Raw genomic sequence first — 27,180 nt, 5'->3', positions numbered from 1 at the left:
ACCCCATCACGGGGATTCTAACCTTCTGATCGGCAAGTCCTAGGCTCTGTGGTTTAACCCACAGCGTCACCCGCATCCCTGTGAAGTTAATAAATAATAAAAATGGCTCGTAGCCAGTGCTGGTCCTACTCCGCGTAAACCCACTGAAACTGGTTGGCTGGGCTCCCTTGGTGGCGACATGGATGGGTCTGTTCTGAGTCAGGCCTGGTGGAGGGCAACCCAAAACTTGCATCTGGAACCCTGGGACAGAGCTGTCTGTATCGACAACATCTGGGTCACAGGTCTCCTCAGCTTTTAAGGGGTTTGGGAAGCTTCCAGCATTCAGGTGCTCCATACTGGCCCACCTGCTAGCTGTAGGTGACAAGAATTCCAGGTAGGCTAGCAGGCTGACAAAGCAAGGTTGCAGTCCTCATTATGTGGAGAAGCAAACGCACGTTTTATTTCCACAGTTGTGACGGTGCTGAGGTTTTTATGTGTACTTATAATGTGGGACGCTCCGGCGGGGAGGTAAACGGCGTTTCCGTGTGCTGCTCTGGTTTGCCAGAAGCGGCTTAGTCCTGCTGGCCACATGACCCGGAAGCTGTACGCCGGCTCCCTCAGCTAATAAAGCGAGATGAGCGCCGCAACTCCAGAGTCGGTCACGACTGGACCTAATGGTCAGGGGTCCTTTACCTTTACCTTAAAATGTGGGAATGCACCTGCTTCAAGTGGTACCTCAGGTTAAGTACTTAATTCGTTCCGGAGGTCCGTTCTTAACCTGAAACTGTTCTTAACCTGAAGCATCACTTTAGCTAATGGGGCCTCGCACAGCCGCCACGCGATTTCTGTTCTCATCCTGAAGCAAAGTTCTTAACCTGAGGTACTATTTCCAGGTTAGAGGAGTATGTAACCTGAAGCGTATGTAACCCGAGGTACCACTGTAATTCATTCTGGAGGTCCGTTCTTAACCTGAAACTGTTCTTAACCTGAAGCACCACTTTAGCTAATGGGGCCTCCTGCTGCCGCCGCACCGCCGGAGCACAATTTCTGTTCTCATCCTGAAGCAAAGTTCTTAACCCGAGGTACTATTTCTGGGTTAGCGGAGTCTGAAACCTGAAGCCTATGTAACCTGAGGTACCACTGTATATGTGTTTTGGAAGGTGCTATTTTGCATGCATGCACCAAACCAACAACAACTGCAGTGCAAAGTGCAAAAATGAGTCAGATCTGCTGACTGTGGCTCAGGCGAGGAGTCACGGCTGCTGAGCTCACCGCTGCTAGTAGGTGAATGCGCTGTAGTAACCCCAGCTTGCCGCTGCGTCTGGGGACCCGACTTCACATGACGGGAGCTGGGATGATGCTAGGCAGCCCTCTCATTGGCTGAAACGGCTTGGATGATTTTGGCTGCCGTAGGGCGGCTGGAAGTGAGGAGGCAGCAGGTGCAGCGAAGTCTGTGCTGAGCAACGCGCTTCTCTCTCTCTCTCTCTCTCTCTCTCTCTCTCTCTCGTAGTGTCAGCTAGGAAGGAAGGAGAGAAACTCTATATACTTCAGTTCATGTGGGAAAGAGCTTTGCATTTCCAGCTGGAATCTTCTCAGTGTAAGATTGAGAAGCTAATAAATTGCAAATAAGCGGCCAGCTCTTTGTTTCCTCCTTTTTTATAATATTTTTTAATTACATTTTCAACAAAAGTAATAAAAATAAACAACAAAGGATACAAAAAAACCAATATCAAATCCATAAAATGGGATTCTCCGAATCCCGTGACTTCCCTCCCTTAAATTTCCTTTTTCATCTCCATATCGTTTCTACTCCAAATTATTTTTAACCTCAAGTTTCCTAGGCCGTCTCTAAAATTACAAGTGCTCTTAAAATCCTGCCAATGCTATTAACTATACTTTTGCAAATACATAATAAACATTTCCCATTTTTTTAAAAAAAATATCTTGTCATCTTGATTTCTGAGCTTTCCACAGTTAGTTTCCGCCATTTCGCCGTAGTCCATTAACTGGCCAGCTCTTATCCTCATCACGGAAACGAGACAAAAACATGGGCCAAGTTGCAGCGCGGAGTGATCCTCGCTCGGGGTGCCCTGTCCCAGGTTACTCCATTCCAGTTCCCTGAAATAGACCAGTGGCATTTTGTGGCCACAAAGCACAAGCGGTCCCTTTATTGGGCTGTTTTGGGGGATTTCCCCACACGTCGTGTTTCTGTTTCTTCTTGTAAAGTTATTTTTTTGGACTTGCGCAAGCCTCGGGAGTTTCCCAAAGTCTGCTGATGCGAAAGGGAGCATTGCTAATCCGAACCCTTTCTTTCCAAAGCTACGGTTCACTGTGACGGGGGGGGGGGCAAATCTCTTGCGCTGGCTTTGTGTGGGTTGCAAAATCTTAAAACGGAACCGTGTTGTGACTTGGGTCTGTGCATTTTGGGTCCTGACAGGTGGAAGTGCTCCTTAATTTTTAACCAGGTAATCAGACAAGTGAGCAAATTAGACAAACAAGACTGTTGAAACTGCACGCCTTCCTGCGACTGTGTGAACTCTGATGTTCCTTCTTGAATATTTCCGATCTGTCTGTCTGTCTCTCTCTTTTTTTGCTCAGACCTGATATGCAAAGAGTTTTATTTGTATGGATTTTTGCATCATGTTCCGCCCGGGAGGTTTCTCAGCCGCAACTGAATTTCCCATGAACAGGCAGAGGAGCTTCTCTGGTGTTGCAAATTCTCTTTGCATAAATGGAAATTGCTTCCATTGAATGCTGAGCTGGGAGATGAAATTAGCTGGGGGGCGGGCAGTTCTACATCCATAAAAGCTGGGGGGAGAATAGAGGAGGGTCGGCCAAGGGTGGCAAGGCAGGAAATGCACATGGAAGCCAGTTTCTCCCATCTCTCTCTGATGGGGCACAGTTGCAGTTCCACAAGTAAAGGTAAAGGGACCCCTGACCATTAGGTCCAGTCATGGACGGCTCTGGGGTTGCGGCGCTCATCTCGCTTTATTGGCCGAGGGAGCCGGCGTACAGCTTCTGGGTCATGTGGCCAGCAGGACTAAGCCGCTTCTGGCGAACCAGAGCAGCGCATGGAAATGCCGTTTACCTTTCCACCGGAGTGGTACCTATTTATCTACTTGCACTTTGATGTGCTTTCGAACTGCTAGGTTGGCAGGAGCTGGAATTGAGCAATGGGAGCTCACTCCGCCGACCTTCTGATCAGCAAGTCCTAGGCTCTGTGGTTTAACCCACAGCGCCACCCGCGTCCCTTGCAGTTCCACAAGAGTCCTCCTTAATCTAAATGGGCGACTTTCCTTACAGGGAGGTGCTGTGCAAGATGGCAGCTCAAGTGGCGATGGCGAATGGCTCTCTTGGGGTCTCCATGCAGTCTCCTGTCCAACAGCCCTGCAGTGTGTCCATCGATGATGTCATTGTGGCCACTTCCCCCAGGTTGGTTAACCCTTTCTCTCCCTTGCGTGTCTGTGCATGCAAGTTTTGTTTTGTTTGAGTTTTATATACCCGAAGGTATATATTATTCACCTCTATAAGTTTGCAGCATCTCCTCACACGCTGGTGTTTCTGTCAAATCAATCCAAAGGTCTTTTTGCTGCTGGCAGCTGCCATCTTCACTCAGTTCTGATGAAATCAAGTCTAAGCGTCTGCTCAGTAATTTTCCCAGACCGGTTGCATCAAACGTTAGCCTTTCCAGGGGAGATTTACCGAATCAAACAGGAAATACAAATATAATGACATATTTAAGGCTCACCTCCCCCTATGACTATTTGTAGTTTTGCAGCCCGGTCTTGACTTCCATCAGGGTGGATTTCCAAATTAAAAGTGCAACACAGTGCCCACATGGATTCTAGGGAACTGTCCCAGGTTTTTTAACACCTCTCCAGCTGCTAATGAGATTCTGCTTCTGTCTGATATCAACAAATTGGAGAATCTTTTATCCTAAAAAACCACCACATTTTAAAAGGGCATAGGATGTAAATTGGATCAACCTAAGGCCTGTTTAAATGGAACGTTTTTGCCTGGCGCCTAAAGTTGTATAATGAAGGTGTCAGGCGAACTTCCTTGGGGAGAGCATTCCACAGACGGGGAGCCACTGCAGAGAAGGCCCCGTTCTCGTGTTGCCACCCTCTGGACCTCTCAAGGAGGAGGCACAGGAAGGAGGGCCTCGGAACATGATCTCACAGTCCGGGTAGGTTCATACAGAAAGAGGCAGTCCTTGAGGTATTGTGATCCATTTAAGGCTTTATAGGTCAGAACCAGCACTTTGAATTAGGTCCAGTAACTAATTTGTAGCCAGTGCAGTCGGACCAGGATCGGTGCAATACGCCCAAACCGTCTTGCCGTCCGGTGAGCAACCTGTCCGCTGAATTCTGCACTGGCTGAAGTTTCCGAACCGTCTTCCGAGGCAGCCCTACGTGTAACGCATTGCAGTAATCTAACCTTGAGGTTACCAAAGTTGGCTGCCCTTGAAGGTGATCTAGAGAGGCTTTAGCTATAAACGTTCTGTGACAATTCAGCATGCTTGGTTCTCGTTGGGAGGTTTTTGAGGTTTCTTCCCCCTTGACCTGAGAAGTATACGTAGCTCAGGTTTGTGCGATTTTTGGCGCACATGCCCTCCAGAATCACAGTGGAACGGTCTCCCTCAGGAGGCTGTGGGCTCTCCTTCCCTGGAGATTTTTAAGCAGAGGTTAGATGGACATCTGTTATGGATGCTTTAGCTGAGGCGTTCCTGCATTGCAGGGCGTTGGACTACATGACCCTCCAAGTCTGTGATTCTATGATCACATTTCTTCTAAGTCCGTAGCCATGGCGCACTCAGGACAAACTAAGATTTTGTCAAAGATGTATATAACTTGCTGTTGAAATGGAATACTCAGGATGAAACGGTGAAACCTGCTATGATTAAATGGGCACAAGATGTTGGACACAATATGTTTGCTGACTGGGAACAGTTATGGACCACAGGTATGAAGTTTACGGCATGTAATGCCTTAAGAGAGAATATTATGAAAATGATATACAGGTGGTACATGACCCCAGTCAAGCTTGCAAAAATCTACCATTTGCCCGATAATAAATGTTGGAAATGTAAAGAACATTCTTTCACCTTTGGTGGACGTGCCCAAAGATCAAGGCTTTCTGGGAAATGATATATAATGAATTGAAAAAGGTATTTAAATATACCTTTCCGAAGAAACCAGAGGCCTTTCTTTTGGGCATTGTCGGCCAATTGGTGCCAAAGAAGGATAGAACTTTTTTTATGTATGCAACAACAGCAGCAAGAATACTCATCGCAAAGTATTGGAAGACACAAGATCTACCAACTCTGGAAGAATGGCAGATGAAGGTGATTGACTACATGGAACTGGCGGAAATGACTGGCAGAATCCGAGACCAGAGAGAAGAGATGGTGAAAGAAGACTGGAAGAAATTTAAAGACTATTTACAGAAATATTGTAAAATTAAGGAATCTTAGAAGGATGTTGGATAGAAACTAAGGGTTTTCTTAGCTGTAATGCTTTAAGAGATATGAAAAAAGGTTTGCAACTGGGTAATTTTAATGGTAAGGATTTGCTGAATCAACAAATTGAACTGGAATACAAAAAAGGGAGGTATGAGGAGGTCCGGGGAAATAAGTATAAGGAAGATAGGTTATGGAAATTTAATGTCCTTTTAATTGTTTTATCTGGTATGTTTTCTTTTATTTTTTACTTCTTTGGTTAGATTTTTTTAAAAAAAAACTTTATTTTTTTTCCTTTTTGTATTCTGTATTTTTTGTACTTTTTTGAAACTTTAATAAATATCATTTAAAAAAAAAAAAAGTTGGGTTTCCAAACAAGCAATCTTAAATATTGTTGTACGTTTACTGGGTGGGGGTTGCGGTTAGGCTGTACGCCTGAGTGCCTTTTAATTCCCGGAAACAACAATGATCCAATTGCTGGAGCAATCGGACAAGTTAATTGGGAATGGCCTAAGTATGGGTCGTTAAGATAACAAAGGAACTGGCTCTGTGCCAGAAAACAAATGAGCGTCCCCCGCATCCCCTGGCTAGCAGGTGTTTGGAAAAACAAAAGCCAGAGTTGAAGCAGAGAAACCGAGCCATGCCTGATTTTGGTGGGAATCCCAGGCTGTGACTATGGGAGAAGCAATACCTTCTTGGGGTGCTAATGCTGTGAGCACCTCTATCTTAGTCTCAGGTTGTATATATGTGTCAGGAAATCATATATACTAAAGATAAGACACTCTCCACTGTGCCTCATTCCCAAAAGGAGACATGGACCCTGGAACCTGTGTTAGCTCCATCTGGCAAGCAGACCCTGCCTGCCCGCAGACTGTCTCGCCAGAGTGGTGCATGCTCTGGTTATCTCCCGCTTGGACTACTGCAATGCGTTCTACGTGGGGCTACCTTGGAAGGTGACCCAGAAACTGCAACTAATCCAGAATGCGGCAGCTAGACTGGGGACTGGGAGTGGATGCTGAGACCACATAACACCAGTCCTGAAAGACCTACATTGGCTCTCAGGATGTTTCCAAGCACAATTCAAAGTGCTAGTGCTGACCTTTTAGCCCCAAATGGCCCAGTATACCTGAAGGAGCGTCTCCACCCCCATCATCCATCCCAGACACTGAGGTCCAGCTCCGAGGGCCTCCCTGCGATAAGCGAGGTTACCGGGAACCAGGCAGAGGGCCTTCTCGGTGGTGGCGCCCGCCCTGTGGAACGCCCTCCCATCAGATGTCAAGGAAATAAACAACTATCTGACTTTTAGAAGACATCTGAAGGCAACCCTGCTTAGGCAAGCTTTTAATGTTTGATGTTGTGTTGTATTTTTAATATTTTGTTGGGAGCCGCCCAGAGTGGCTGGGGAAGCCCAGCCAGATGGGTGGGGTATGAATTATAAATTATTATTACTATTAGAAACTCATATATATATATATGCTAGACACCAAATGTCTCCTTAAACCAAGGTTAAAGGTAAAGGGACCCCTGACCATTAGGTCCAGTCGTGGCCGACTCTGGGGTTGCGGTGCTCATCTCGCTTTATAGGCTGAGGGAGCCGGCGTACAGCTTCCAGGTCATGTGGCCAGCATGACGAAGCTGCTTCTGGCGAACCAGAGCAGCGCACGGAAACGCTGTTTACCTTCCCGTCGGAGCGGTACCTATTGATCTACTTGCACTTTGACGTGCTTTCGAACTGCTAGGTTGGCAGGAGCTGGGACCGAGCAACGGGAGCTCACCCCGTCGCGGGGATTCAAACCACCAACCTTCTGATTGGCAAGTCCTAGGCTCTGTGGTTTAACCCACAGCGCCACCTGCGTCCCTTCCAAACCAAGGTTACAGTTGCCGAAAAGGAATGTCTAGTTGCCATTTCTGGGCAAGATGGCTCTAAAGTCTTATTTTTCAAAGGATGGACTGATGGTGATCGATTCTCAGTTAAACGTCTGGCTCTTTCAGAGGACAACCTTGAGATCGGTTAAGAGCTTTGAGAACTTAAAGAAGAAAAGACCCTTGATCCAAGGACATATTGGCCTGGTCTGACCTCTTTTTCTTAATGGTGACACGGTCCATTCATCTTTTTAAGAGGAGAGAATTCTTTCAATCCCAAGAAGCAAGACTTCACCGCGTTCTTGTGCCGCTAGGGTTCAATCAACGTTTTCCAGGAAGCTTGTGTGTTCTTGGTGCCTTCTTGGAAAAAACTGGCTAGCCTTTCTTCTCTTCAACGCACCATAAACCAGCTCAATTTCTCAATGTTCCCTTCTCTTGAGATCTGAGGGACTGATGAAGGCAACAAAGGAATCTTGTCCTACTTGAAAACCTTCAGCAACATTTTTGTGGCTTTGAGCTATTTGTGGGACCGGGTCGATTTGTCAGATGACGGTGGAAAGGCACAGAATGGGTGGGTGGAAATAATGGTTTTACTTCGGAACACAGGAAGGCTGCTTTGTGGAACGTCAAGCCAATTGGTCCTCCTAGCTCATTTTCCCAGACTTGGTTCTCCAGCGCTTTTTTTTACATGTATAATATTTTGATTTTCTGGTTTATACGTTTCACTAATTCTACAATCGTTTTGACATTTCAAAATTGACTTCCTTTCCCCTCTTTCTGCAGTTCCTTAAATTTATTTTCAATATCTTCTGCATATCCAGATTAACTTGATTTGCTCCTTTATTCATCTTCTTTAAATATATACTCTTATGAAACTGCAGGCTATTGCAGTGATCCTGCCAGTGTTCTCATCTGCTTACAATTTATCTGTAAATACTCAAAAAAACATTTCCATTCTTTTATAAAAAGTTTATATTGATTTCTTAATCTTCCAGTAAGTTTCGCCATTTCTGCATATTCCGTAAGTTTTTGTATACATTCTTCCTGGGACTACTGCCACATTCTGGATTCGTTGTAGTTTCTGGGTCACCTTCAAAGGTAGCCCCACGTAGAGCGCATTGCAATAGTCCAAGCGGGAGATAACCAGAGCATGCACCACTCTGGTGAGACAGTCTGCGGGCAGGGAGGGTCTCAGCCTGCGTACCAGATGGAGCTGGTAGACAGCTGCCCTGGACGCAGAATTGACCTGCGCCTCCATGGACAGCTATGAGTCCAAAATGATTCCCAGGCTGTGCACCTGGTCCTTCAGGGGCACAGTTACCCCATTCAGGACCAGGGAGTCCCCACACCTGCCCACTCCAGCCCCCAAAAACAGTACAGTCATGCTTCGGGTTACAGATGCTTCAGGTTGCGTTTTTTCAGGTTACGGACCGCCAAAACCTGGAAGTACTGGAATGGGTTACTTCTGGGTTTTGGCTTCGGCAGAAGCGCTAAATCGTGCTTTGCGCATGCGCAGAAGAACCAAATCGCAACCCATGTGTGCGCAGACACGCCACTGCAGGTTGCGAACTTGCATCATGTTCGCAACCCGAGCATCCACTAGACTTCCGTCTTGACCAGGGGTAGGCAACCTAAGGCCCGGGGGTCAGATCCAGCCCAATCGCCTTCAGAATCCGGCCGGCGGACGGTCCAGGAATCAGCGTGTTTTTACAAGAGTAGAATTTTATTTAAAATGCATCTCTGGATTATTTGTGGGGCATAGGAATTCGTTCATTTCCCCCACCCCCAAAATATAGTCTGGGCCCCCACAGGGTCTGAAGGATGGTGGACCGGCCCACGGTTGAAAAAGGTTGCTGACCCCTAGTCTTGACAGGATTCAACCTCAATCTGTTAGCCGCCATCCATCCTCCAACACCCTCCAGACACTCACACAGCATGGGTCTTGAACCCTTGCCCCTGACAGCGGGTGGCTCTGTTAAGTTGTGGGTGAACATATCAGACGACACAGCGATTCTTCAACAGCTCTTGTTTATTCACAGGCCAGAACAGAACTGAACTGAAGGGTTCAGTCAGCCTGCTTATATAGAGCTCCAGTACAACGTAACTGTAACAATTTTCTAAAACTATCCAATCACTGAACGTCACTTTCGATCCCTTATTTGCATAACTATCTACAGTATCCCCCTGCTGGCCCAGGCTGAGAACTTCAGTACATAACAGGCTCGTGCTTTACCAACGTGAGCTATGTCAGGACACGACTACCTTACGTTTGCTGGTACCCTCTCCCCGGCGACGCATGCTCCAGTTTCGCCAATCGGTCCCTGCTTTCAAATGCGTTGCCTTGCGGCTTTGAACTGCACCGCTAGGTCGTCTTTGCCGCAGGACCCACGAAGTCTGGAACCCTGGGACGCGCATGAGGCTGTAGTTGTGGCAGCGACATCACAAGCGCGGCGTTCTAGAAGGGGGGGGTCTCCCCTTTGGCCTGCAGTGGCAGGAAGATCTCTGCCGGAGAAACACCCTGGGGGGAGCGGGCAGGGGGAGGGGGCAAGTTTTGCAAAGGCCGGTGCCAGGACAGAACAGAGGGAGGAAATACCCCCGCGGCACTTGTTCCCTCCCCGCAGCCTGAAAGAGAAAAAATAATAATGCCATATTGACATGGGAAGAAGGCGCTTGAAGGCACGACATCACCCAGCTTCCATTTTGGAGAGTCGGGAGCAGCGAGGAGGCAGGGTGCGTCTGTGGCTAAACACCGGGGTGCTCAGTCTCTCTCTCTCTCCCCCCGGTTTCTTTTGCTTGCACAGTTTGAGACATCATTGTCTGTGCAAGATTTCTTTTGCAACACGTGCGCTTCAGGTCATGCAAAAGGGGTGGCTTTGCAAAACCTGAGCTGCGTGGCGGCCAGTCGCTGTAGCTTTGCAATGTATGCAAATGATGTTTTATTGTGTTTTTAATGATGTTCTATTGTGTGTTTAATATCCTGTTAGGGGACGCAGGTGGCGCTGTGGGTTAAACCACAAAGCCTAGGGCCTTGTGATTAAGAGTGGTAGATTCATAATCTGGGGAACCGGGTTCGCTTCCCCGCTCCTCCACCTGCAGCTGCTGGGTGACCTTGGGCCAGTCACACTTCTCTGAAGTCTCTCAGCCCCACTCACCTCACAGAGTGTTTGTTGTGGGGGAGGAAGGGAAAGGAGAATGTTAGCCGCTTTGAGACTCCTGAAGGGGAGTGAAAGGCGGGATATCAAATCCAAACTCTTCTTCTTCTTCTTGCCGATCAGAAGGTCGGCAGTTCGAATCCCCGCGACTGGGTGAGCTCCTGTTGCTCGGTCCCTGCTCCTGACAACCTAGCAGTTCAAAAGCACGTCAAAGTGCAAGTAGATAAATAGGTACGGCTCCGGCAGGAAGGTAAACGGCTTTTCCGTGTGCTGCTCTGGTTCACCAGAAGCGGCTTAGTCCTGCTGGCCACATGACCCAGAAGCTGAACGCCGGCTCCCTCGGCCAATAAAGCGAGATGAGCGCCGCAACCCCAGAGTCGGCCACGACTGGACCTAATGGTCAGGGGTCCCTTTACCTTTACTAATATCGTGTTGGAAGCCGTCCAGAGTGGCTGGGGAGGCCTAGCCAGATAAAATAATATTTTTTAATTTAATTTAATTTTAATTATTTATTTAATCTACATATTTATTTATTTATTTATTTATTTATTTATTTATTTTATTTTATTTTACCTGGGGGAGCGTCTCCACCCCCATTGTTCTGCCCGGACACTGAGGTCCAGCACCGAGGGCCTTCTGGTGGTTCCCTCGCTGCGAGAAGCCAAGTTACAGGGAACCAGGCAGAGGGCCTTCTTGGTGGTGGTGCCCACCCTATGGAGCGCCCTCCTGCCAGATGTCAAAGAGAACAACTACTACCAGACTTTTAGAAGACATCTGAAGGCAGCCCTGTTCAGGGAAGCTTTTAATGTTTAACAGACTATTGTATTTTTAATATTTCGTTGGGAGTCTCCCAGAGTGGCTGGGGAAACCCAGCCAGGTGGGTGGGGTATTAATAATAACAATAACAATAATAATAATAATTTTTATTCAGATCCTGCCCTCCCTAGCCGAAGCCCGGCTCAGATCGGCTAACAACAGTAAAATAATACAGCATTCTAAAATCAATTCATTATAAAATCAGTTTAAACCAAATTAATGGCAACCAATAAATTATTATTTTAATGTTGAAGGCGGTCGCCTCCTGGATGCAGCCGGGCTTTTTAAAAAAAAATGTATTAAAGGAAGCTTATTGGTTCCTTTGACTTAAAAACACACATACACACCTTTTTGAAGATTTACCAGGCTTGTTTATATTGCTGCTTTGCTTCTAGAAACTAGATTGGGGAGGTTGTGGGTCCTGCTCGCTATCAGTGAATTAGATCAAATCTCTCTGCTTTGCTTTTTTTTTGCAGAATGGTGTCCTCCGACACAGAGGACCGTGCCTGAAATCTGTCTTTTGCGAAAGATTAAATAGAGTGCCCCGGGGTTGGGGGGATACTGTCTGGGGGTTGTGGTGAAAAACAACTTAATCTGCGTTGGGTTGCATTGCTGCAGTGATCTGTGTTGTCTCATCCCCTCCGCAGTGTTGAAAACCACCACCCAGAAACAGCAAAAGAAGCAGATTCGCCAGCGGCAGAGATGTTCCGGTCCAAAGGTAGGCAAAAGTTGCTGGCGGTTTTTGTTTGCATGTTGGGGAGCGTTTGAGACAGTGACGTGAGTGCAGAATTCTGAGAGGGGCACATCCAGGTACCCCCATGATAGGCTCCCTTATCGAGGCTGCGGGGCTGAGTTCCTGCATCCAGGCATCCGGGGAACATTCAAGCATCATCCCAATAATAATAATTTTATTATTTATACCCCGCCCATCCGGCTGAGTCTCCCCAGCCACTCTGGGCGGCTCCCAATCAAGTGTTAAAAACAGTACAGCATTAAATATTAAAAACTTCCCTAAACAGGGCTGGCTTCAGATGTCTTTTAAAGATAGGATAACTGCTTATTTCCTTCACATCTGAAGGGAGGGCGTTCCACAGGGCGGGTGCCACTACCAAGAAGGCCCTGTGTCTGGTTCCCTGTAACCTCACTTCTCGCAATGAGGGAACTGCCAGAAGGCCCTCGGCGCTGGACCTCAGTGTCCGGGCTGAACGATGGGGGTGGAGACGCTCCTTCAGGTATACTGGGCCGAGGCCGTTTAGGGCTTTAAAGGTCAGCACCAACACTTTGAATTGTGCTGGGAAACGTACTGGGAGCCAATGCAGATCTCTCAGGTCCTGGCTGCCACTCCCAGTCACCAGTCTAGCTGCCGCATTCTGGATTAATTGCAGTTTCCGGGTCACCTTCCAAGGTAGCCCCACATAGAGCACATTGCAGTAGTCCAAGCGGGAGATAACCAGAGCATGCACCACTCTGGCGAGACAGTCTGCGGGCAGGGAGGATCTCATCCTGCATACCAGATGGAGCTGGTAGACAGCCGCCCTGGACACAGAATTAACCTGTGCCTCCATGGACAGCTGTGAGTCCAAAACGACTCCCAGGCTGCGCACCTGGTTCTTCAGGGGCACAGTGACCCCATTCAGGACCAGGGAGTCCCCCACACCCACCATGTTGTGCATCCTACGTGCCCCTGCCCCCCAGCATGCAGCTCCAGCCCAGCTGCCCAGTCCACCATGGGACAGAAACCCTTTCCCCGCCCCGGGCACCAGCAACCCTCGCTACGTCACTGATGTGTGAGCGAGAGAGAGAGAGAGATCTGAAAGGGCAAATCCTCACACCGGCAGGATTCGCACTGGCGTCCTTGAGGTCCCTGAGCAACAAGACGTTGAAGGAGTCCAACACTTAACCCGGGGGTGGCTGTAGCCCTTTCAGAAGGCGCGTGGGGTCTTTGAGATTTGTCCTGTAATATTTGGAACCGTTGTGTATCAGTGCTCCAGGAACATTTCCAAAATAACAAAACAGGTAACAAGAAGCAACTCCAGAACTAGGCCTGTAAAATGCACGTTCCGTATTTAACCTCCTTTAGTAATGATTCATTTTGAAACCTTTAAGATAACGCCTTGATAGTTTCCTGTTGGTTACGTCGCTTTGCGTAGTATATCTGGTTTCTTCCTGTCATGTTTTATTTCGGAATGTTTCATTTGATCTCTTCCTGTAGGATGCAAACCGCTTTGAGATTTTTTTCCCCACCTTAAAAACAAAGCGGCATAGAAATGAAATTGATAATAATAATAATAATAATACAGTGGTACCTTGGACGCGGGTGGCGCTGTGGGTTAAACCACAGAGCCAAGGACTTGCCAATCAGAAGGTCGGCAGTTCGAATCCCTGCGACAGGGTGAGCTCCCGTTGCTCAGTCCCTGCTCCTGCCAACCTAGCAGTTCGAAAGCACGTCAAAGTGCAAGTAGATAAATAGGTACCACTCTGGCGGGAAGGTCAACAGCGTTTCCATGCGATGCTCTGGTTCGCCAGAAGTGGCTTAGTCCTGCTGGCCACATGACCCGGAAGCTGTACGCCGGCTCCCTCGGCCTGAAAGCGAGATGAGTGCCACAACCCCAGAGTCGGTCACGACTGGACCTAATGGTCAGGGGTCCCTTTACCTTTACCTTTTTACCTTGGTTCTCAAACGCCTCGGTACTCAACAACTTGAAACCCAAACACTTCAAACCCGGAAGTAAGTGTTCCGGTTTGCAAACTTTTTCGGAAGCCAAACATGCTCCGTTTTGAGTGTTATGCTCAGGACTGTCTGTTTTCGCTAAATATTTTTGTTTTTGCGGCTCTTTCTTTGTAGCCCCACGTAGAGTGGAACCCAGTTCAGCTACTGATGGGTTGTGTGGCTGCAGTGCATTGTTTATTGCTTTCATTCTAGGGATCAGTGGTCTCATTAGATAGTAAAATTCATGTCAAATTTAGGGGTTGTTTTTAAAAGTCTGGAACGGATTAATCTGTTTTGCATTACTTTCTATGGGAAAGCGTGCCTCGGTTTTGGAACGCTTTGGTTTTGGAGCGGACTTCCGGAACGGATTACCGTATTTTTCACTCTATAAGACGCACCATACCACAAGACGCACCTAGTTTTTGGAGGAGGAGAACAAGAAAAAATATATTCTGAATTTCAGAAGCCAGAACAACAAGAGGGATCGCTGCGCAGCGAAAGCAGCAATCCCTCTTGCTGTTCTGGCTTCTGGGATAGCTGCGCAGCCTGCATTCACTCCATAAGACGCACACACATTTCCCCTTACTTTTTAGGAGGGGAAAAGTGAGTCTTATAGAGCAAAAAATAGGGTAAGTTTGAGAAGCAAGGTACCACTATATATAAAAATCCGCAAGTGAGAACAGTTGATGATCCGTTGGCCGGTATTCCTAGGATGCCTGTTTTAATGCTAGAAGCACTTATTTAGGCTGCCTATTTAAGACTTTTTAATGGCCCCTGTTTCCCCCCCCCCCATCTTGTTCTCTCTCCCATGGACACCCCAGCTCCGCCTTCTGTAGGACTATGGACCTCGAAGAGGGATGGGGAAGTCCTTCTGAGGATGGATGAAAGTGGAATCGGGTCCGAGACCCCCATCACCGTTCACGAACTTCTTCTGAACTCCGTCAGTCAATTCGGCGACTATCCTGCCCTGTCTTCCAAGAAAGACGGCAAGTGGACGAAACTCACTTTCAGGCAGTACTACCAGGAGTGCCGTGGAGCCGCCAAGAGCTTTCTAAAGGTTCGGGGGTCCGTGGGGACAAGGCAGCTCTTTTTTGACCCCCATCTTCTTCCCTTGACCTTCACAGGGACCCTACGCGGTAGGCCTGGCTAAGAGATAGATACATGGCCAAAGGCTTGCCCAACTCTCTGGGAATTTGGGACCTAGAGCTTCCCAGTCTCGGTTTAGTTGGGGGAAACCCAGCCACATTATTTTACAGGTGAAACTCGAAAAATTAGAATATCGTGGGAAAGTTCCTTGATTTCAGGAATTCAACTTCAAAGGTGAAACTAATATATGAGACAGACTCGTGACATGCAAAGTGAGATATGTCAAGCCTTGATTCGTTATTGCCATGATCATGGCGTACAGCTGGTGAAAACCCCAAATTAACCATCTCAGAAAATTAGAATATTCAAGGAAATCAGCAAAACAAGGATTGCAGATCGAGCAAGATTGGACCTCTAAGAAGTAGAAGCACATCTCGCTTTGCATGTCACGAGTCGATCTCATATATTAGTTTTACCATGCAAGTTGAATTCCTGAAATCAATGAACTTTTCCACGATATTCTAATTTTTCGAGTTTCACCTGTATATCTTATATCTTATATATATTATATTATACAGTAGTACCTCTGGATGCGGACGGGATCCGTTCCGGAGCCCCGTTCGCAACATGAGCAGAATGCAACCCGTGTCTGCGCATGCGTGGGTCGCGATTTGCCGCTTCTGCGCATGCGCGTGACGTCATTTTGAGCGTCTGTGCGAGCGGCGAAACCCGGAAGTAACCCTTTCTGGTACTTCCAGGTCGCCGCAGGACGCACCTGAAAAGATTTAACCTGAAGCAAATGTAACAAGCGGTATGACTATATTATAATATATTATATTATATTATAATATTACATAATATATTATATTATAATTTATGTTATAAATAATACAATTGCTCTTATAGCATATTTAAGCCACCACAAACCGGCGGCCCCTTTTGAGGGCAGAAACCGTATATTCTCTTCTCTCTATATAATTTTTATTTGATTTTACAACTTCGTTCACACTCATAATCACAAATAATAGAAATTACACAAGATTCTTCCATATCTGAAGACTTCCCTTCTCCCTTCCGTGGGTCCTTTGAATAACTGTTTTTTAAAAACTGCGTATTATTAGTCCATCTGATTTACAATCCTCCATTGTATCCAAAATCTGTGAATCATTGCAAGAGTTACTTAAAACCTGCCAAAGAGTTCAAGTGTTTACAGTGGTCTTCAAATATAATGTAAATTTGTCCCATTCTTTATTGAAGTTTTGATCCTCCTGGTTTGTGGTTTTCCTGGTTAGTCTTGCCATCTCTGCATAGTCCAGTAATTTCATCTGCCAGTCCGCTCTAGTAGATATCTTGTCGTCTTTGCAACTCTGGGCAAGAAGCATCCTTGAAGCTGTTGTAGTGTACATAAAGCCACTCCCGACATAAGGAGGGGGGGTTGCAGGCTCACACCCCACCTGCAGCCCCGCGGGACTTGGGAATCCCAGGGCTCTTTATTATTCATCATTTACTGCGCCAGCCAATCGGCTGGCGGCGGGGGCAGGCTTAGTAGAGTTCATTTAAGGTCGGGGCAGCCCCAAAATCCTGTGGCTGTGAATAGAGCCAGGAATAGATCCTGGAGCGCTGGGTGGCACGTAGAGTGGCTGCGCTGGGTGGGCGGGTGATCAAGCACCCAGACATCCAGTTTAGCAAGGAGGCCTTCTACCGCGGGGATGGCGTGCATCTCTCTGATGCTGGTACAGTGGTGCCTCGCAAGACGAAATTAATCCGTTCCGCGAGTGTCTTCGTCTAGCGGGTTTTTTTGTCTTGCAAAGCAACCCTATTAGCGGCTTAGTGGATTAGCGGTTTAGCGGCTATTAAAGGCTTATCGGCTTAGCTGCTAAAAGGCTATTAAAGGCTTAGCGGCTTAGAAAAGGGGGGGAAAGCGGAAAAAAAATCTCAAGACTCGCAAGACATTTTCGTCTTGCGAAGCAAGCCCATAGGGAAATTCGTCCTGCGAAGCAACTCAAAAACGGAAAACCCTTTCGTCTAGCGGGTTTTCCGTCTTGCGAGGCATTCGTCTTGCGGGGCACCACTGTAACGATATTTGGCTAGCCGACATTTTCCAGGGGATCAGGGATTGGATACAGGTCTGAGGGTATTGGCGGCGAGCCTGTCTCGAGTGGTGGTTAGGCATTGGCAGGGGTATTATTATGCAAATGAGTTGGGGGGGAGGAACGCCATCACCTCCCCCAAATGATGAAGGGTAGTTCGTTAAAGGACTCCGGGGGGCGTCGCCTCGTCCGAAACCTACGGAGGCTAGGGCCTAAAGCGCGCCCCCTCGGGGAGCGCCTAGGGATGTGCATCTCCGGGGCTCCCCCTGTTGGTGCTTAACCCCTTCTGGGTTTATCCCAGATAGTCTGATAGGACCAATGCCTAAAGCCAATACCGCTCTTACCTGTAATCAATAAAGGGCCATTTTTCGCCCATTAACCTAAATTCTGGTGTCCATGTGTCTTTATTTATTCCATCTGCGGGAGGGGGCGGGAATCGCCACGCAAACAGTCTTTTCAGTTCCTTCGCTATCTCTGCACCTACAATTCCTAACAAAAAGGCTTCTGTTTTTTTAACAAAAGTTATTTCAAACATTTTTTTTTCTAGTTCATTGCAAGGTGGATAAAAATCAATGATTTTTTATTTTTTTTAATGGATTTTTAAAATTTAAATTGGATTTTTTAAAATTTAAATTGGATTTTTAAAATAAAATGCTTTGGGAGGAAAAATCTTTCTAAAGATAGTTTTCTATTTAAGTTACATTATAGTCCAAAGGTTAAACGTTTGATGCGGTTTAAAAAAACAACAAAAAACCTTAGACTGAGTTTTAGCACACATAAAAAACTTAAAACAAATCCTCATTTCCTGATGAATAGCCTTTGGACTATTGTTGTTGTTGTTTAGTCGTTTTTGTCCTTCTCTCATAGTTTGTCTGTTAGCTTAGCCAGTTCTGCATAGTTCATCCGTTTTTCTGGCCATTGTTCCTTTGATGGTATTTCTTCCGTCTTCCAGTATTGTGCAATCAAGATTCTTGCCGCTGTTGTAGCATAAATAATGTCCATTTTCCTTTTGGTAGCTCTTGATTTGAGATACCTAACAAAAAGGTTTCAGGATGTTGAACAAAATTCATTTTGAACATTTTTTTCAATTCATTGTATATCATTTCCCAATCTTTTTAATGCATTTGCATTCCCACCACATATGATAAAAAGTTCCTTCCTTTTCCTTACATCTCCAGCAACTGTTATTTTCCTTCCTAAACATCTTTGTCCAAAAAATGGGTGCATTTTGGAAGATGCCTTCTTACCCGAGTCTCTCCTCTTTATGTTGCAGTTGGGCCTGGAACGCTTCCACGGGGTTGGCATCCTGGGATTTAATTCTGCCGAATGGTTCATAGCGGACATAGGAGCGATTCTGGCTGGGTGAGTTTGACCGTTCCGAAAAAGGAAGCGTAACTCCAAACTGGACCGGAACCCGCTCGCTGTTTCTTTTCTTTGTTGTAAATTTATTTATTTGGTTTTTCAAATTAAACTTTGAAAGTCACGTATCAACATACAATAAAAAAAAGGTTCCATAGAATCTCCAGGGCTTCCCTCTCCCCCTTTGTGGGTCCTATTGTTAATCGCTTCCTCCTGCATCTTTTATTGTTGTTGTTGTTTAGTCATTTAGTCGTGTCTGACTCTTCGTGACCCCCTGGACCAGAGCACACCAGGCACTTCTGTCTTCCACTGCCCCCCACAGTTTGGTCAAACTCATGCTGGTAGATTCGAGAACACTGTCCCACCATCTTGTCCTCTGTCGTCCCCTTCTCCTTGTGCCCTCCATCTTTCCCAGCATCAGGGTATTTTCCAGGGAGTCTTCTTTTCTCATGAGATGGCCAAAGTATTGGAGCCTCAGCTTCAGGATCTGTCCTTCCCGTGAGCACTCAGGGCTAATTTCCTTAAGAATGGATTGGTTTGATCTTCTTGCAGTCCATGGGACTCTCAAGAGTCTCCTCCAGCACCAGAATTCAAAAGCATCCATTCTTCGGCGATCACCCTTCTTTATGGTCCAGCTCTCACTTCCATACATCACTACTGGGAAAACCATAGCTTTAACTATACGGACCTTTTATAATACAATCCAAATCTTTTACATCTCCATGATACCCAAAATTCACCATTAAACTTATTCCAACCCCACTAACGGTTTTAGGTATTTACAATGCTTTTTAAGATAGGCATAGGCAAACTCGGCCCTCCAGCTGTTTTGGGACTACAACTCCCATCATCCCTAGCTCCCATCATCCCTGGGAGTTGTAGTCCCAAAACATCTGGAGGGCCGAGTTTGCCTATGCCTGGATTATAATCCTCCCATTCCTTATTAAAGTTTTGGTTCTTCCTGATTTCTGATTTGTCCGGTCATTGTTGCCATTTGATGGCATGGTCCCATCAACTTGAGAAACCTGCTGGCTTCTAATCCCTTGACCCGTCGAAGGATGCCTGCTGCCTTAAGATGGGCCACTTGGGATGCCCAACTAAATTTGTAGCATTCCCTTTGGGAAGACCAGATTTCAGGGCAGTTCACTGAAATAACATGCCTTGCGCTGAGCCCAGACCACAGTGGTCCCCCTGTCCAACACTGCTGCCTACGCCGACTTGCAGCAGTGCTCTGGGGGTTTCAGAGTAAGGAAGGATCAATGCTTTTTCCAGCCTTACCTGGAGGCATCTGAAATTGAACCTGGCACCTGCATGCAAAGCAGGAGTCTCCGTTTAAATCCTCGCAAAGTCTCCATTTAAATCCTTGCAGCCAGGGCCGGATTTAGGTTTGAGGCCCTGAGCTACCGAAGGAAACGGGGCCCCTTATATGTCCAGCTGTCCTTTGTCAACAGCAGATTGTCGCTGTTTTTTGTGTTGAATATATGCTCCATGGTAATTTATGGAGGCAGTGGAAGACAGGAGTGCCTGGCGTGCTCTGGTCCAGGGGGTCACGAAGAGGAGGACACGACTAAACGACGAAACAACAACAACAACAATTTATGGACCTAATAATATCTCTAGCCATTTGCACGTAACAGAATATGTATTTAATCAAAGGAATTGTTGAACTGAAACACAATGAAAAAGTATATTAATAATGAAATACAATTAAGTAGTACATGAATAGTGAAATAATTAAGCTCTAACTTTAAATGATTTTTTATTCGTAACACACTTAATAATGCAAACGCATTGGCATTTGGCAATAACAAAAGTTCCTTTAGAAACACAATATGCAAAGACTCATAGTCTAGTCTCAGTCTAGAAACTTGCTATAACATGAAATGATAATTGTTTTTTATCTTACATTTTGGAAATGTACATCCAGTTTTCCCCCCATTACATTTTTTGGGGGCCCTAAGCTATAGCTTGTTTAAAGTAAAGTTAAAGGGACCCCTCACCATTAGGTCCAGTCATGACCGACTCTGGGATTGCAGCGCTCATCTTGCTTTATTGGCCGAGGGAGCGGGCGTACAGCTTCCGGGTCATGTGGCCAGCAGGACTAAGCCACTTCTGGCGAACCAGAGCAGCGCATGGAAACGCCGTTTACCTTCCCGTCGGAGCGGTACCTATTTATCTACTTGCACTTTGACGTGCTTTCGAACTGCTAGGTTGGCAGGAGCAGGGACCAAGCAACGGGAGCTCACCCCATCACTGGGATTCGAACCACCGACTTTCTGATCAGCAAGTCCTAGGCTCTGTGGTTTAACCCACAGCGCCACCCGCATCCCACATAGCTTGTTTAGCTTATACGTAAATTCAGCACTGCTTGCAGCACTCCAGAACAACCTCAGAAGGAAGCTTTTGAATTGTGCACCCCCAAAAATGTTCAAAACCGCCTGTTGCTCGTCATTTGGAGGGCTGGGAAAGAGGGCCCAGGGCTTTGGTCTGTGGCAAAGTTTGCAGCCTGGTTCCTCTGTGTTCAAACCACATCTCAGATGTCTGTTGCACCCGGATTACAGGATCTCTTTTTTTTCCCACACACGCAGAGGTTTTGCTGTTGGCATTTACACAACCAACTCCCCGGAGGCCTGCCAGTACGTTGCAGAGAACTGCGGAGCCAATATCATCGTGGTGGAGAACGACCGGCAACTTCAGAAAATCTTGGAGGTGACGTGGGGTCGTGGGCTGTGGCTTGGGCATGCTTGGCATTGCTGCAATCCTGTGGGCATTTGAGTGTTCGGGTATACGCTAGCTTGCGGAATTATACTTTTAGGGCTGTAAAGGGGGCGCAAAACCCAGATTCGGTAATCGAGGTTGAAATCAGACTCCTAAAACCCTACTGTGTCAAAGGGAAACTGCGATCACAACATTAAGTTGCATTTGCAGTGGTACCTTGGTTCTTGAACTTAATCTGTTCCAGACGTCCGTTCCAAAACCAAGGCGCGCTTTCCCATAGAAAGCAATGCAAAACTGATTGATCCGTTCCAGACTTTTGAAAACAACCCCTAAAATTGCAATTTAACATTAATTTTGCTATCTAACAAGACCATTGATCCATAAAATGAAAGCAATAATCAGTGTACGGTATTATAAAATAAATAAGGCAGTATTGTAGATAATAAAAATAAAAATTATTTTTTTCTTACCTGCGCTGATGATAGTCATGGTTTTGATGGGCTTTTATCCATTTCCACAGTCACACAATCATTAGCTGAACTGGGTTCCACACGGTCACAAAAACAAATGAACCGAAAAAGCCTCAAAAACGCAAAATATCAGAAACAAAACCGCCCAACTTAATCCGTTCCGGAAGTCCGTTTGACTTCCAAAATGTTCAAAAACCAAGGTGCGGCTTCCGATTGCTGCAGGCACCCCAGAAACAATAGCCCACAGCCGCATCAGATGTTCGGCTTCCGAAAAACGTTTGAAAACCGGAACACTTACTTCCGGGTTTTCGGCGTTTGAGAATCAAGGTGTTTGAGAACCAAGGTACCACTGTAGTGTATTAAGCCATCAGAGCACAGGGATTTCTTCGTGGAAATGACTTCAAAGCTGCGGGATTTCTGCATTGAGTTAGGGGGCTGGGATGGATGACCTCTGAGGTTCCCCCTCTCAGTTCTGTGGTCTTTCTTGCTCTAGGTTAAGAGCCAGTTGCCTCTTGTGAAGGCAATCATCCAGTATGGTGAAGAGCTCAAGGAGAAAAGGCCAAATCTGTACACGGTGAGTATCTCCTCTTTTCCTTCCGTTCCACCTTCTCTAAACCTCCCCTGAGTGCTTCATTGAGTTCTAGAGTTGGAATTACAACTTCCCGGCAACTTCTTTTTCTCCCTTTTTTCTGTTTTCTAACCTTGCTTGGCACTGCCTTCTCCTGCATTTCCCTTGCCCAGGTGACTAGCAATATCTGCTTTCCTTTCCTTATATAATTTTTACTAATTTTTTCTGTTTTACCATTTCAAATAAACATTCTTACATCCTTAAGATATCCGTGACTTCCCTTCTGCTCTTTCCGTGGTTCATTTTGAGTATCTTAAATCCCTGCATATTTTACAAAAACGATACAGTCGTGCCTTGGTTCTCGAACAGAAGGCGTTAGAGTCTGTTCAGTTTCCGGAACTGTTTGAAAACCAAGACGCGGCTTCCGATTGGCTGCAGGAGTGTTGGCGCTGGACGTTCAGCTTCCGAAAATCATTCAAAAACCAGAACACTCGTTTTCGATCGTTCAGGAGCCAAAATGTATGAGTTCCAGGTCGTTCGACAACCAAGGCACGACTGTATCAATCGATTTTTCCATTATTGCCCCCATCAAAACTTATTTACACTGTTGAATTTCTTATTGCTGTCAGCATTTTCAGTTGTACACCATTATTTCCCATATATTCAGTAAACTTTTTCCAGTCTTCTTTAATGTATGTTCTTCTTGTTCTCTTATTCTATATGTTAAATCTGCAAGTTGTGCATATTCTGTCAAATTAAGTTGCCAATCTTCTTTGGTTGGGACCTCACTCGTTTTCCATTTTGGGGCTAACAAAACACGGACTGCAGTTGTTGCATCCATAAATAACCTTTTCTGACACCTGGGAATTTAAGTCTGAATTATCGCCAACAGAAAGGACTGGGGGGGGGGTGGAGTGGGGGAAGTATGTTTAAACGTTGTTTTTTCCAATTCATAGCAATTTCCCAGGGTTTTCAACTGGTTTTCAACTTTGTGATATTATTGCCAACTATACATCACAATATACCAATATATCACAATGTCTGGAACAATGATGAAGCATCACTTTTTCCCTGCGTCGTGATTTTTGCATAGCACTCACACAAACGCACAGCCTGATTCGCAATACCGTATTGGCCCGAATATAAGTCGCACCTTTAAAATTCAGGATGGGGGGGAATACCCGAATATCCAACAGAAAATTCGGGTATTTTCTGTTGGGTATTTTAGGACAAGATGTGAAGAAAGAATTTAGGATACTATTTATGTATGCGACAACAGCAGCAAGAATTTTAATACACACAAAACTGGAAGACGGGAGAAATGCCATCCAAAGAACAATGGCATGAAAAGTTGATGGAATATGCAGAATTAGCAAAATTGACAGATAAATTGCATGGAAAAGATAATAGTGACTTTGGAAAAGAATGGGAACCTTTTGTAACATATTTGCAGCAACCGTGTAAAGTATGGACTCTTTGGCAGGGTTTAAATGAACATATATAATGTAACTAGAGAGAACAAGAAAGAGTACAATGTGATAATATACTACTACATATAAACCAGCAGAATGCAACAAGTGGTTTAACAAACCAGAAACGGAAATGGATGGAGCCAAGGGGAGAGGGGAATTTGTAAAGCGATTCTTTGGTTAAGTTGAATAATGTATGATATACGTATGAAAACTAATAAGAACTGACTTTTTTTAAAAAAGAAAGAAAAAGAAAATGCCCAAATATAAGCCGCTCCCTTAAATTCCACAGGCACTCACACCCGTTCCATTTTACTGTTTCAGCAGCAATATCGTAAGAGCCCATTTTTGTCAGGTTGCGAATTTAAGCCGCACTTTAACTTTTCACTGTTGGAATTTGAAAGAAAAAAAGTGAGGCTTATATTCAGGCGATTACGGTATACTGCCAGGTCATAAATTAAGAAACCAAGATCATGATATGGACTTCAAACTGGTTTGGGATGATATATCGATATATCACCCAGCCCTCATGGGGTCCTGAGCCATGTAAGACTTTATAGGTCAACACCAGCACTTCGGACTGGACCCAGAAACTCGCTGGCAGCCAGTACAGTTGGGCTGGAATTGGTGTTGCATTCTCAAATCACCTTGTTTAAATCTTGTTTAAATAAATAGAATAAATAGAAATGTAGACCCTTCTTAATCAAGTTCTTCCCTTCTGTGGTTCTGTCTTTTGGTAAAGGAAAGGGGATGGGTAGTGCTGTGGTCTAAACCACCGAGCCTCTTGGGCTTGCCGATCAGAAGGTTGGTGGTTCGAATCCCCACAACGGGGTGAGCTCCCGTCGCTCTGTCCCAGCTCCTGCCAACCTAGCAGCTCGAAAGCACACCAGTGCAAGTAGATAAATACGTACCACTGTGACGGGAAGCTAAACAGCGCTTCTGTGCACTCTGGTTTCCGTCATGGTGTCCCATTGCGCCAGAAGCGTTTTAGTCCTGCTGGCCACATGACCCGGAAAGCTGTCTGTGGACAAACGCCGGCTCCCTCGGCCTGAAAGCGAGATGAGCGCCGCAACCCCATAGTCGCCTTGGACTGGACTGAACCGTCCAGGAGTCCTTTACCTTTACCCTTGTGTCTCTTTCGTTCATGCAGTGGAGCGAGTTCATGGCGCTTGGGGCCAGCGTCTCGGATGACCAGCTTGACAAAATCATCGCGTCCCAGAAGCCCAACCAATGTTGCACCCTGATCTATACATCGGGGACGACGGGTCAGCCCAAGGGAGTTATGTTGAGCCACGACAACGTGAGTGAGATTCGCCGCTTTGGGAAACTTTCAGGAGAGTCGCAGCCCTGGGGATGAAATCTTATCTCTCTCAAACTGGTTTCCCGTATCAGATACCGGCCACTTGGGTTGTGCAAGAAATCGCCATGGGTGAAAAAAGAGGAATGCAGTTATAATTAAGCCCATTTTGAAACTGGGGGCATATGGGTGCCTCTGGTGGGGAAGGGCAAAATAATAATAATAATAATAATAATAATAATAATAGTTTGTTTGTACCCCGCCTATCTGGCTGCGTTTTCCCAGCCACTGTGGGCAGCTTCCAACAAGATTAAAAATACATTAATACATCAGTCATTAAAAGCTTCCCTAAACATGTCTGCCTTCAGATGTCTCCTAAATGTCAGGTAGTTGTTTATCTCTTTGACATCTGGTGGGAGGGCGTTCCACAGGCCGGGCGCCACTACTGAGAAGGCCCTCTGCCTGGTTCCCTGTAGCTTTGCTTCTCACAGTGAGGGAACCACCAGAAGACCCTCAGAGCCGGACCTCAGTGTCTGGGCAGAACAATGGGGGTGGAGACGCTCCTTCGGGTATACAGGACCGAGGCCATTTAGGGTTTTAAAGGTCAGCACCAACACTTTGAATTGTGCTCGGAAACGTACTGGGAGCCAATGCAGATCTCTCAGGACCGGTGTTATGTGGTCCCGGCGGCCGCCCCAGTCCCCAGTCTAGCTGCCTCACTCTGGATTAATTGCAGTTTCCGGGTCACCTTCAAAGGTAGCCCCACGTAGAGCACACTGCAGTAGTCCAAATGGGAGATAACTAGAGCATGCACCACTCTGGCCCGACAGTCTGCGGACAGGGAGGGTCTCATCCTGCATACCAGATGGAGCTAGTAGACAGCTGCCTTGGACACAGAATTGACCTGCGCCTCCATGGACAGCTGTGAGTCCAAAATGACTCCCAGGCTGTGCTCCTGGTCCTTCAGGGGCACAGGTACCCAACACAATATTTTCCTGGAAGGCGCCTGGACTGCCTGGGGAAACCCAGCCAGATGGGCGGGGTATGAATAATAAATAATAATAATAATAATTATGTGTGTGTGTTGAGTTGTCGCTGAAGTGTTCTGCCTTTGCAGATCACCTGGACGGCCCGGGCAGGAGGCAACTATGTCGGCTTGAGCAAAGCGACGGAGCGTCAGGAGGTGGTGGTCAGCTACCTGCCTCTCAGCCACGTGGCTGCGCAGATGATTGACATCTGGCTGCCAATCACTTTTGGAGTCCACACCTGCTTTGCGCAACCGGATGCTTTGAAGGTGACATTCGGGAAAATTTAAAAACAAAACCAAAACCCAGAACCCACAGCCCCGCAAGAACACACAGAAGCACTTGAGTGTTTTTTTCCATTCCTCATGTCATTTTTATTAAATCTCCAAAAAGATTCCCAAAAAATTAATCATCATACGCAACTTCTTTTTTTAAAAACACACACACAGTTTCTTCTTCTTTTTTTGAATAATTTTTTATTGCAAAACAATTTACATAAAACAGTACATCAGTAACAACTGCACACACACTAAGAAATCTTCTAACTTCACACACACTTTTGACTTCCGAATCATCTTACTGTGCTTTTTACACATTCTTAACCTATACACGAAGGGACGCGGGTGGCGCTGTGGGTTAAACCACAGAGCCTAGGGCTTGCCGATCAGAAGGTCAGCAGTTCGAATCCCTGCGACAGGGTGAGCTCCCGTTGCTCGGTCCCTGCTCCTGCCAACCTAGCAGTTTGAAAGCACATCAAAGTGCAAGTAGATAAATAGGTACCACTCCGGCGGGAAGGTAAACGGCGTTTCCGTGTGCTGCTCTGGTTCGCCAGAAGCGGCTTAGTCCTGCTGGCCACATGACCCAGAAGCTGTCTGCGGACCGACGCCGGCTCCCTCGGCCTATAGACCGAGATGAGCGCGCAACCCCAGAGTCAGTCACGACTGGACCTAATGGTCAGGGGTCCCTTTACCTTTACCTTTTAACCTATACACACTTCCTGTTATATCTGTTACATATCACAAAAATAAATAAATTTCTAGCAATCCTTCATATTCAAGATTCAATCTAAACCTATCAGGAGATCTGCATTTTCACAGTATTGTTTTATATCTTCTTTAAA

At 46.3% G+C, this 27,180-nt stretch overlaps 1 protein-coding gene across 4 annotated transcripts in view; it reads left to right on the top strand.

The window, feature by feature from the left end:
- The window catches only part of ACSBG2 (acyl-CoA synthetase bubblegum family member 2), a gene marked incomplete at its 5' end in the record, with an annotated part of 50,873 nt that overhangs the window by 7,616 nt on the left and 16,077 nt on the right, over positions 1 to 27,180 (top strand). For 2 of the 4 annotated variants that reach the window (XM_080988876.1, XM_080988875.1), the window contains 8 exons: positions 3,283 to 3,411; positions 11,916 to 11,986; positions 14,800 to 15,035; positions 18,428 to 18,516; positions 21,102 to 21,222; positions 22,195 to 22,275; positions 24,889 to 25,038; positions 26,153 to 26,329. In XM_080988876.1, the coding sequence (XP_080845002.1) occupies positions 3,299 to 3,411; positions 11,916 to 11,986; positions 14,800 to 15,035; positions 18,428 to 18,516; positions 21,102 to 21,222; positions 22,195 to 22,275; positions 24,889 to 25,038; positions 26,153 to 26,329 (1,038 nt within the window). Of the gene's footprint in view, positions 1 to 3,262; positions 3,412 to 9,788; positions 10,031 to 11,915; positions 11,987 to 14,799; positions 15,036 to 18,427; positions 18,517 to 21,101; positions 21,223 to 22,194; positions 22,276 to 24,888; positions 25,039 to 26,152; positions 26,330 to 27,180 lie in introns of those variants that run through there. The other 2 variants (XM_080988874.1, XM_080988877.1) reach the window with 2 other exon arrangements.

The sequence above is a fragment of the Podarcis pityusensis genome, assembly GCF_964106645.2.
Source record: "Podarcis pityusensis genome assembly, chromosome: 18".
In the NCBI taxonomy this organism is placed as follows: Eukaryota; Metazoa; Chordata; class Lepidosauria; order Squamata; family Lacertidae; genus Podarcis; species Podarcis pityusensis.
This window is presented reverse-complemented; position numbering and strand designations above follow the sequence as displayed.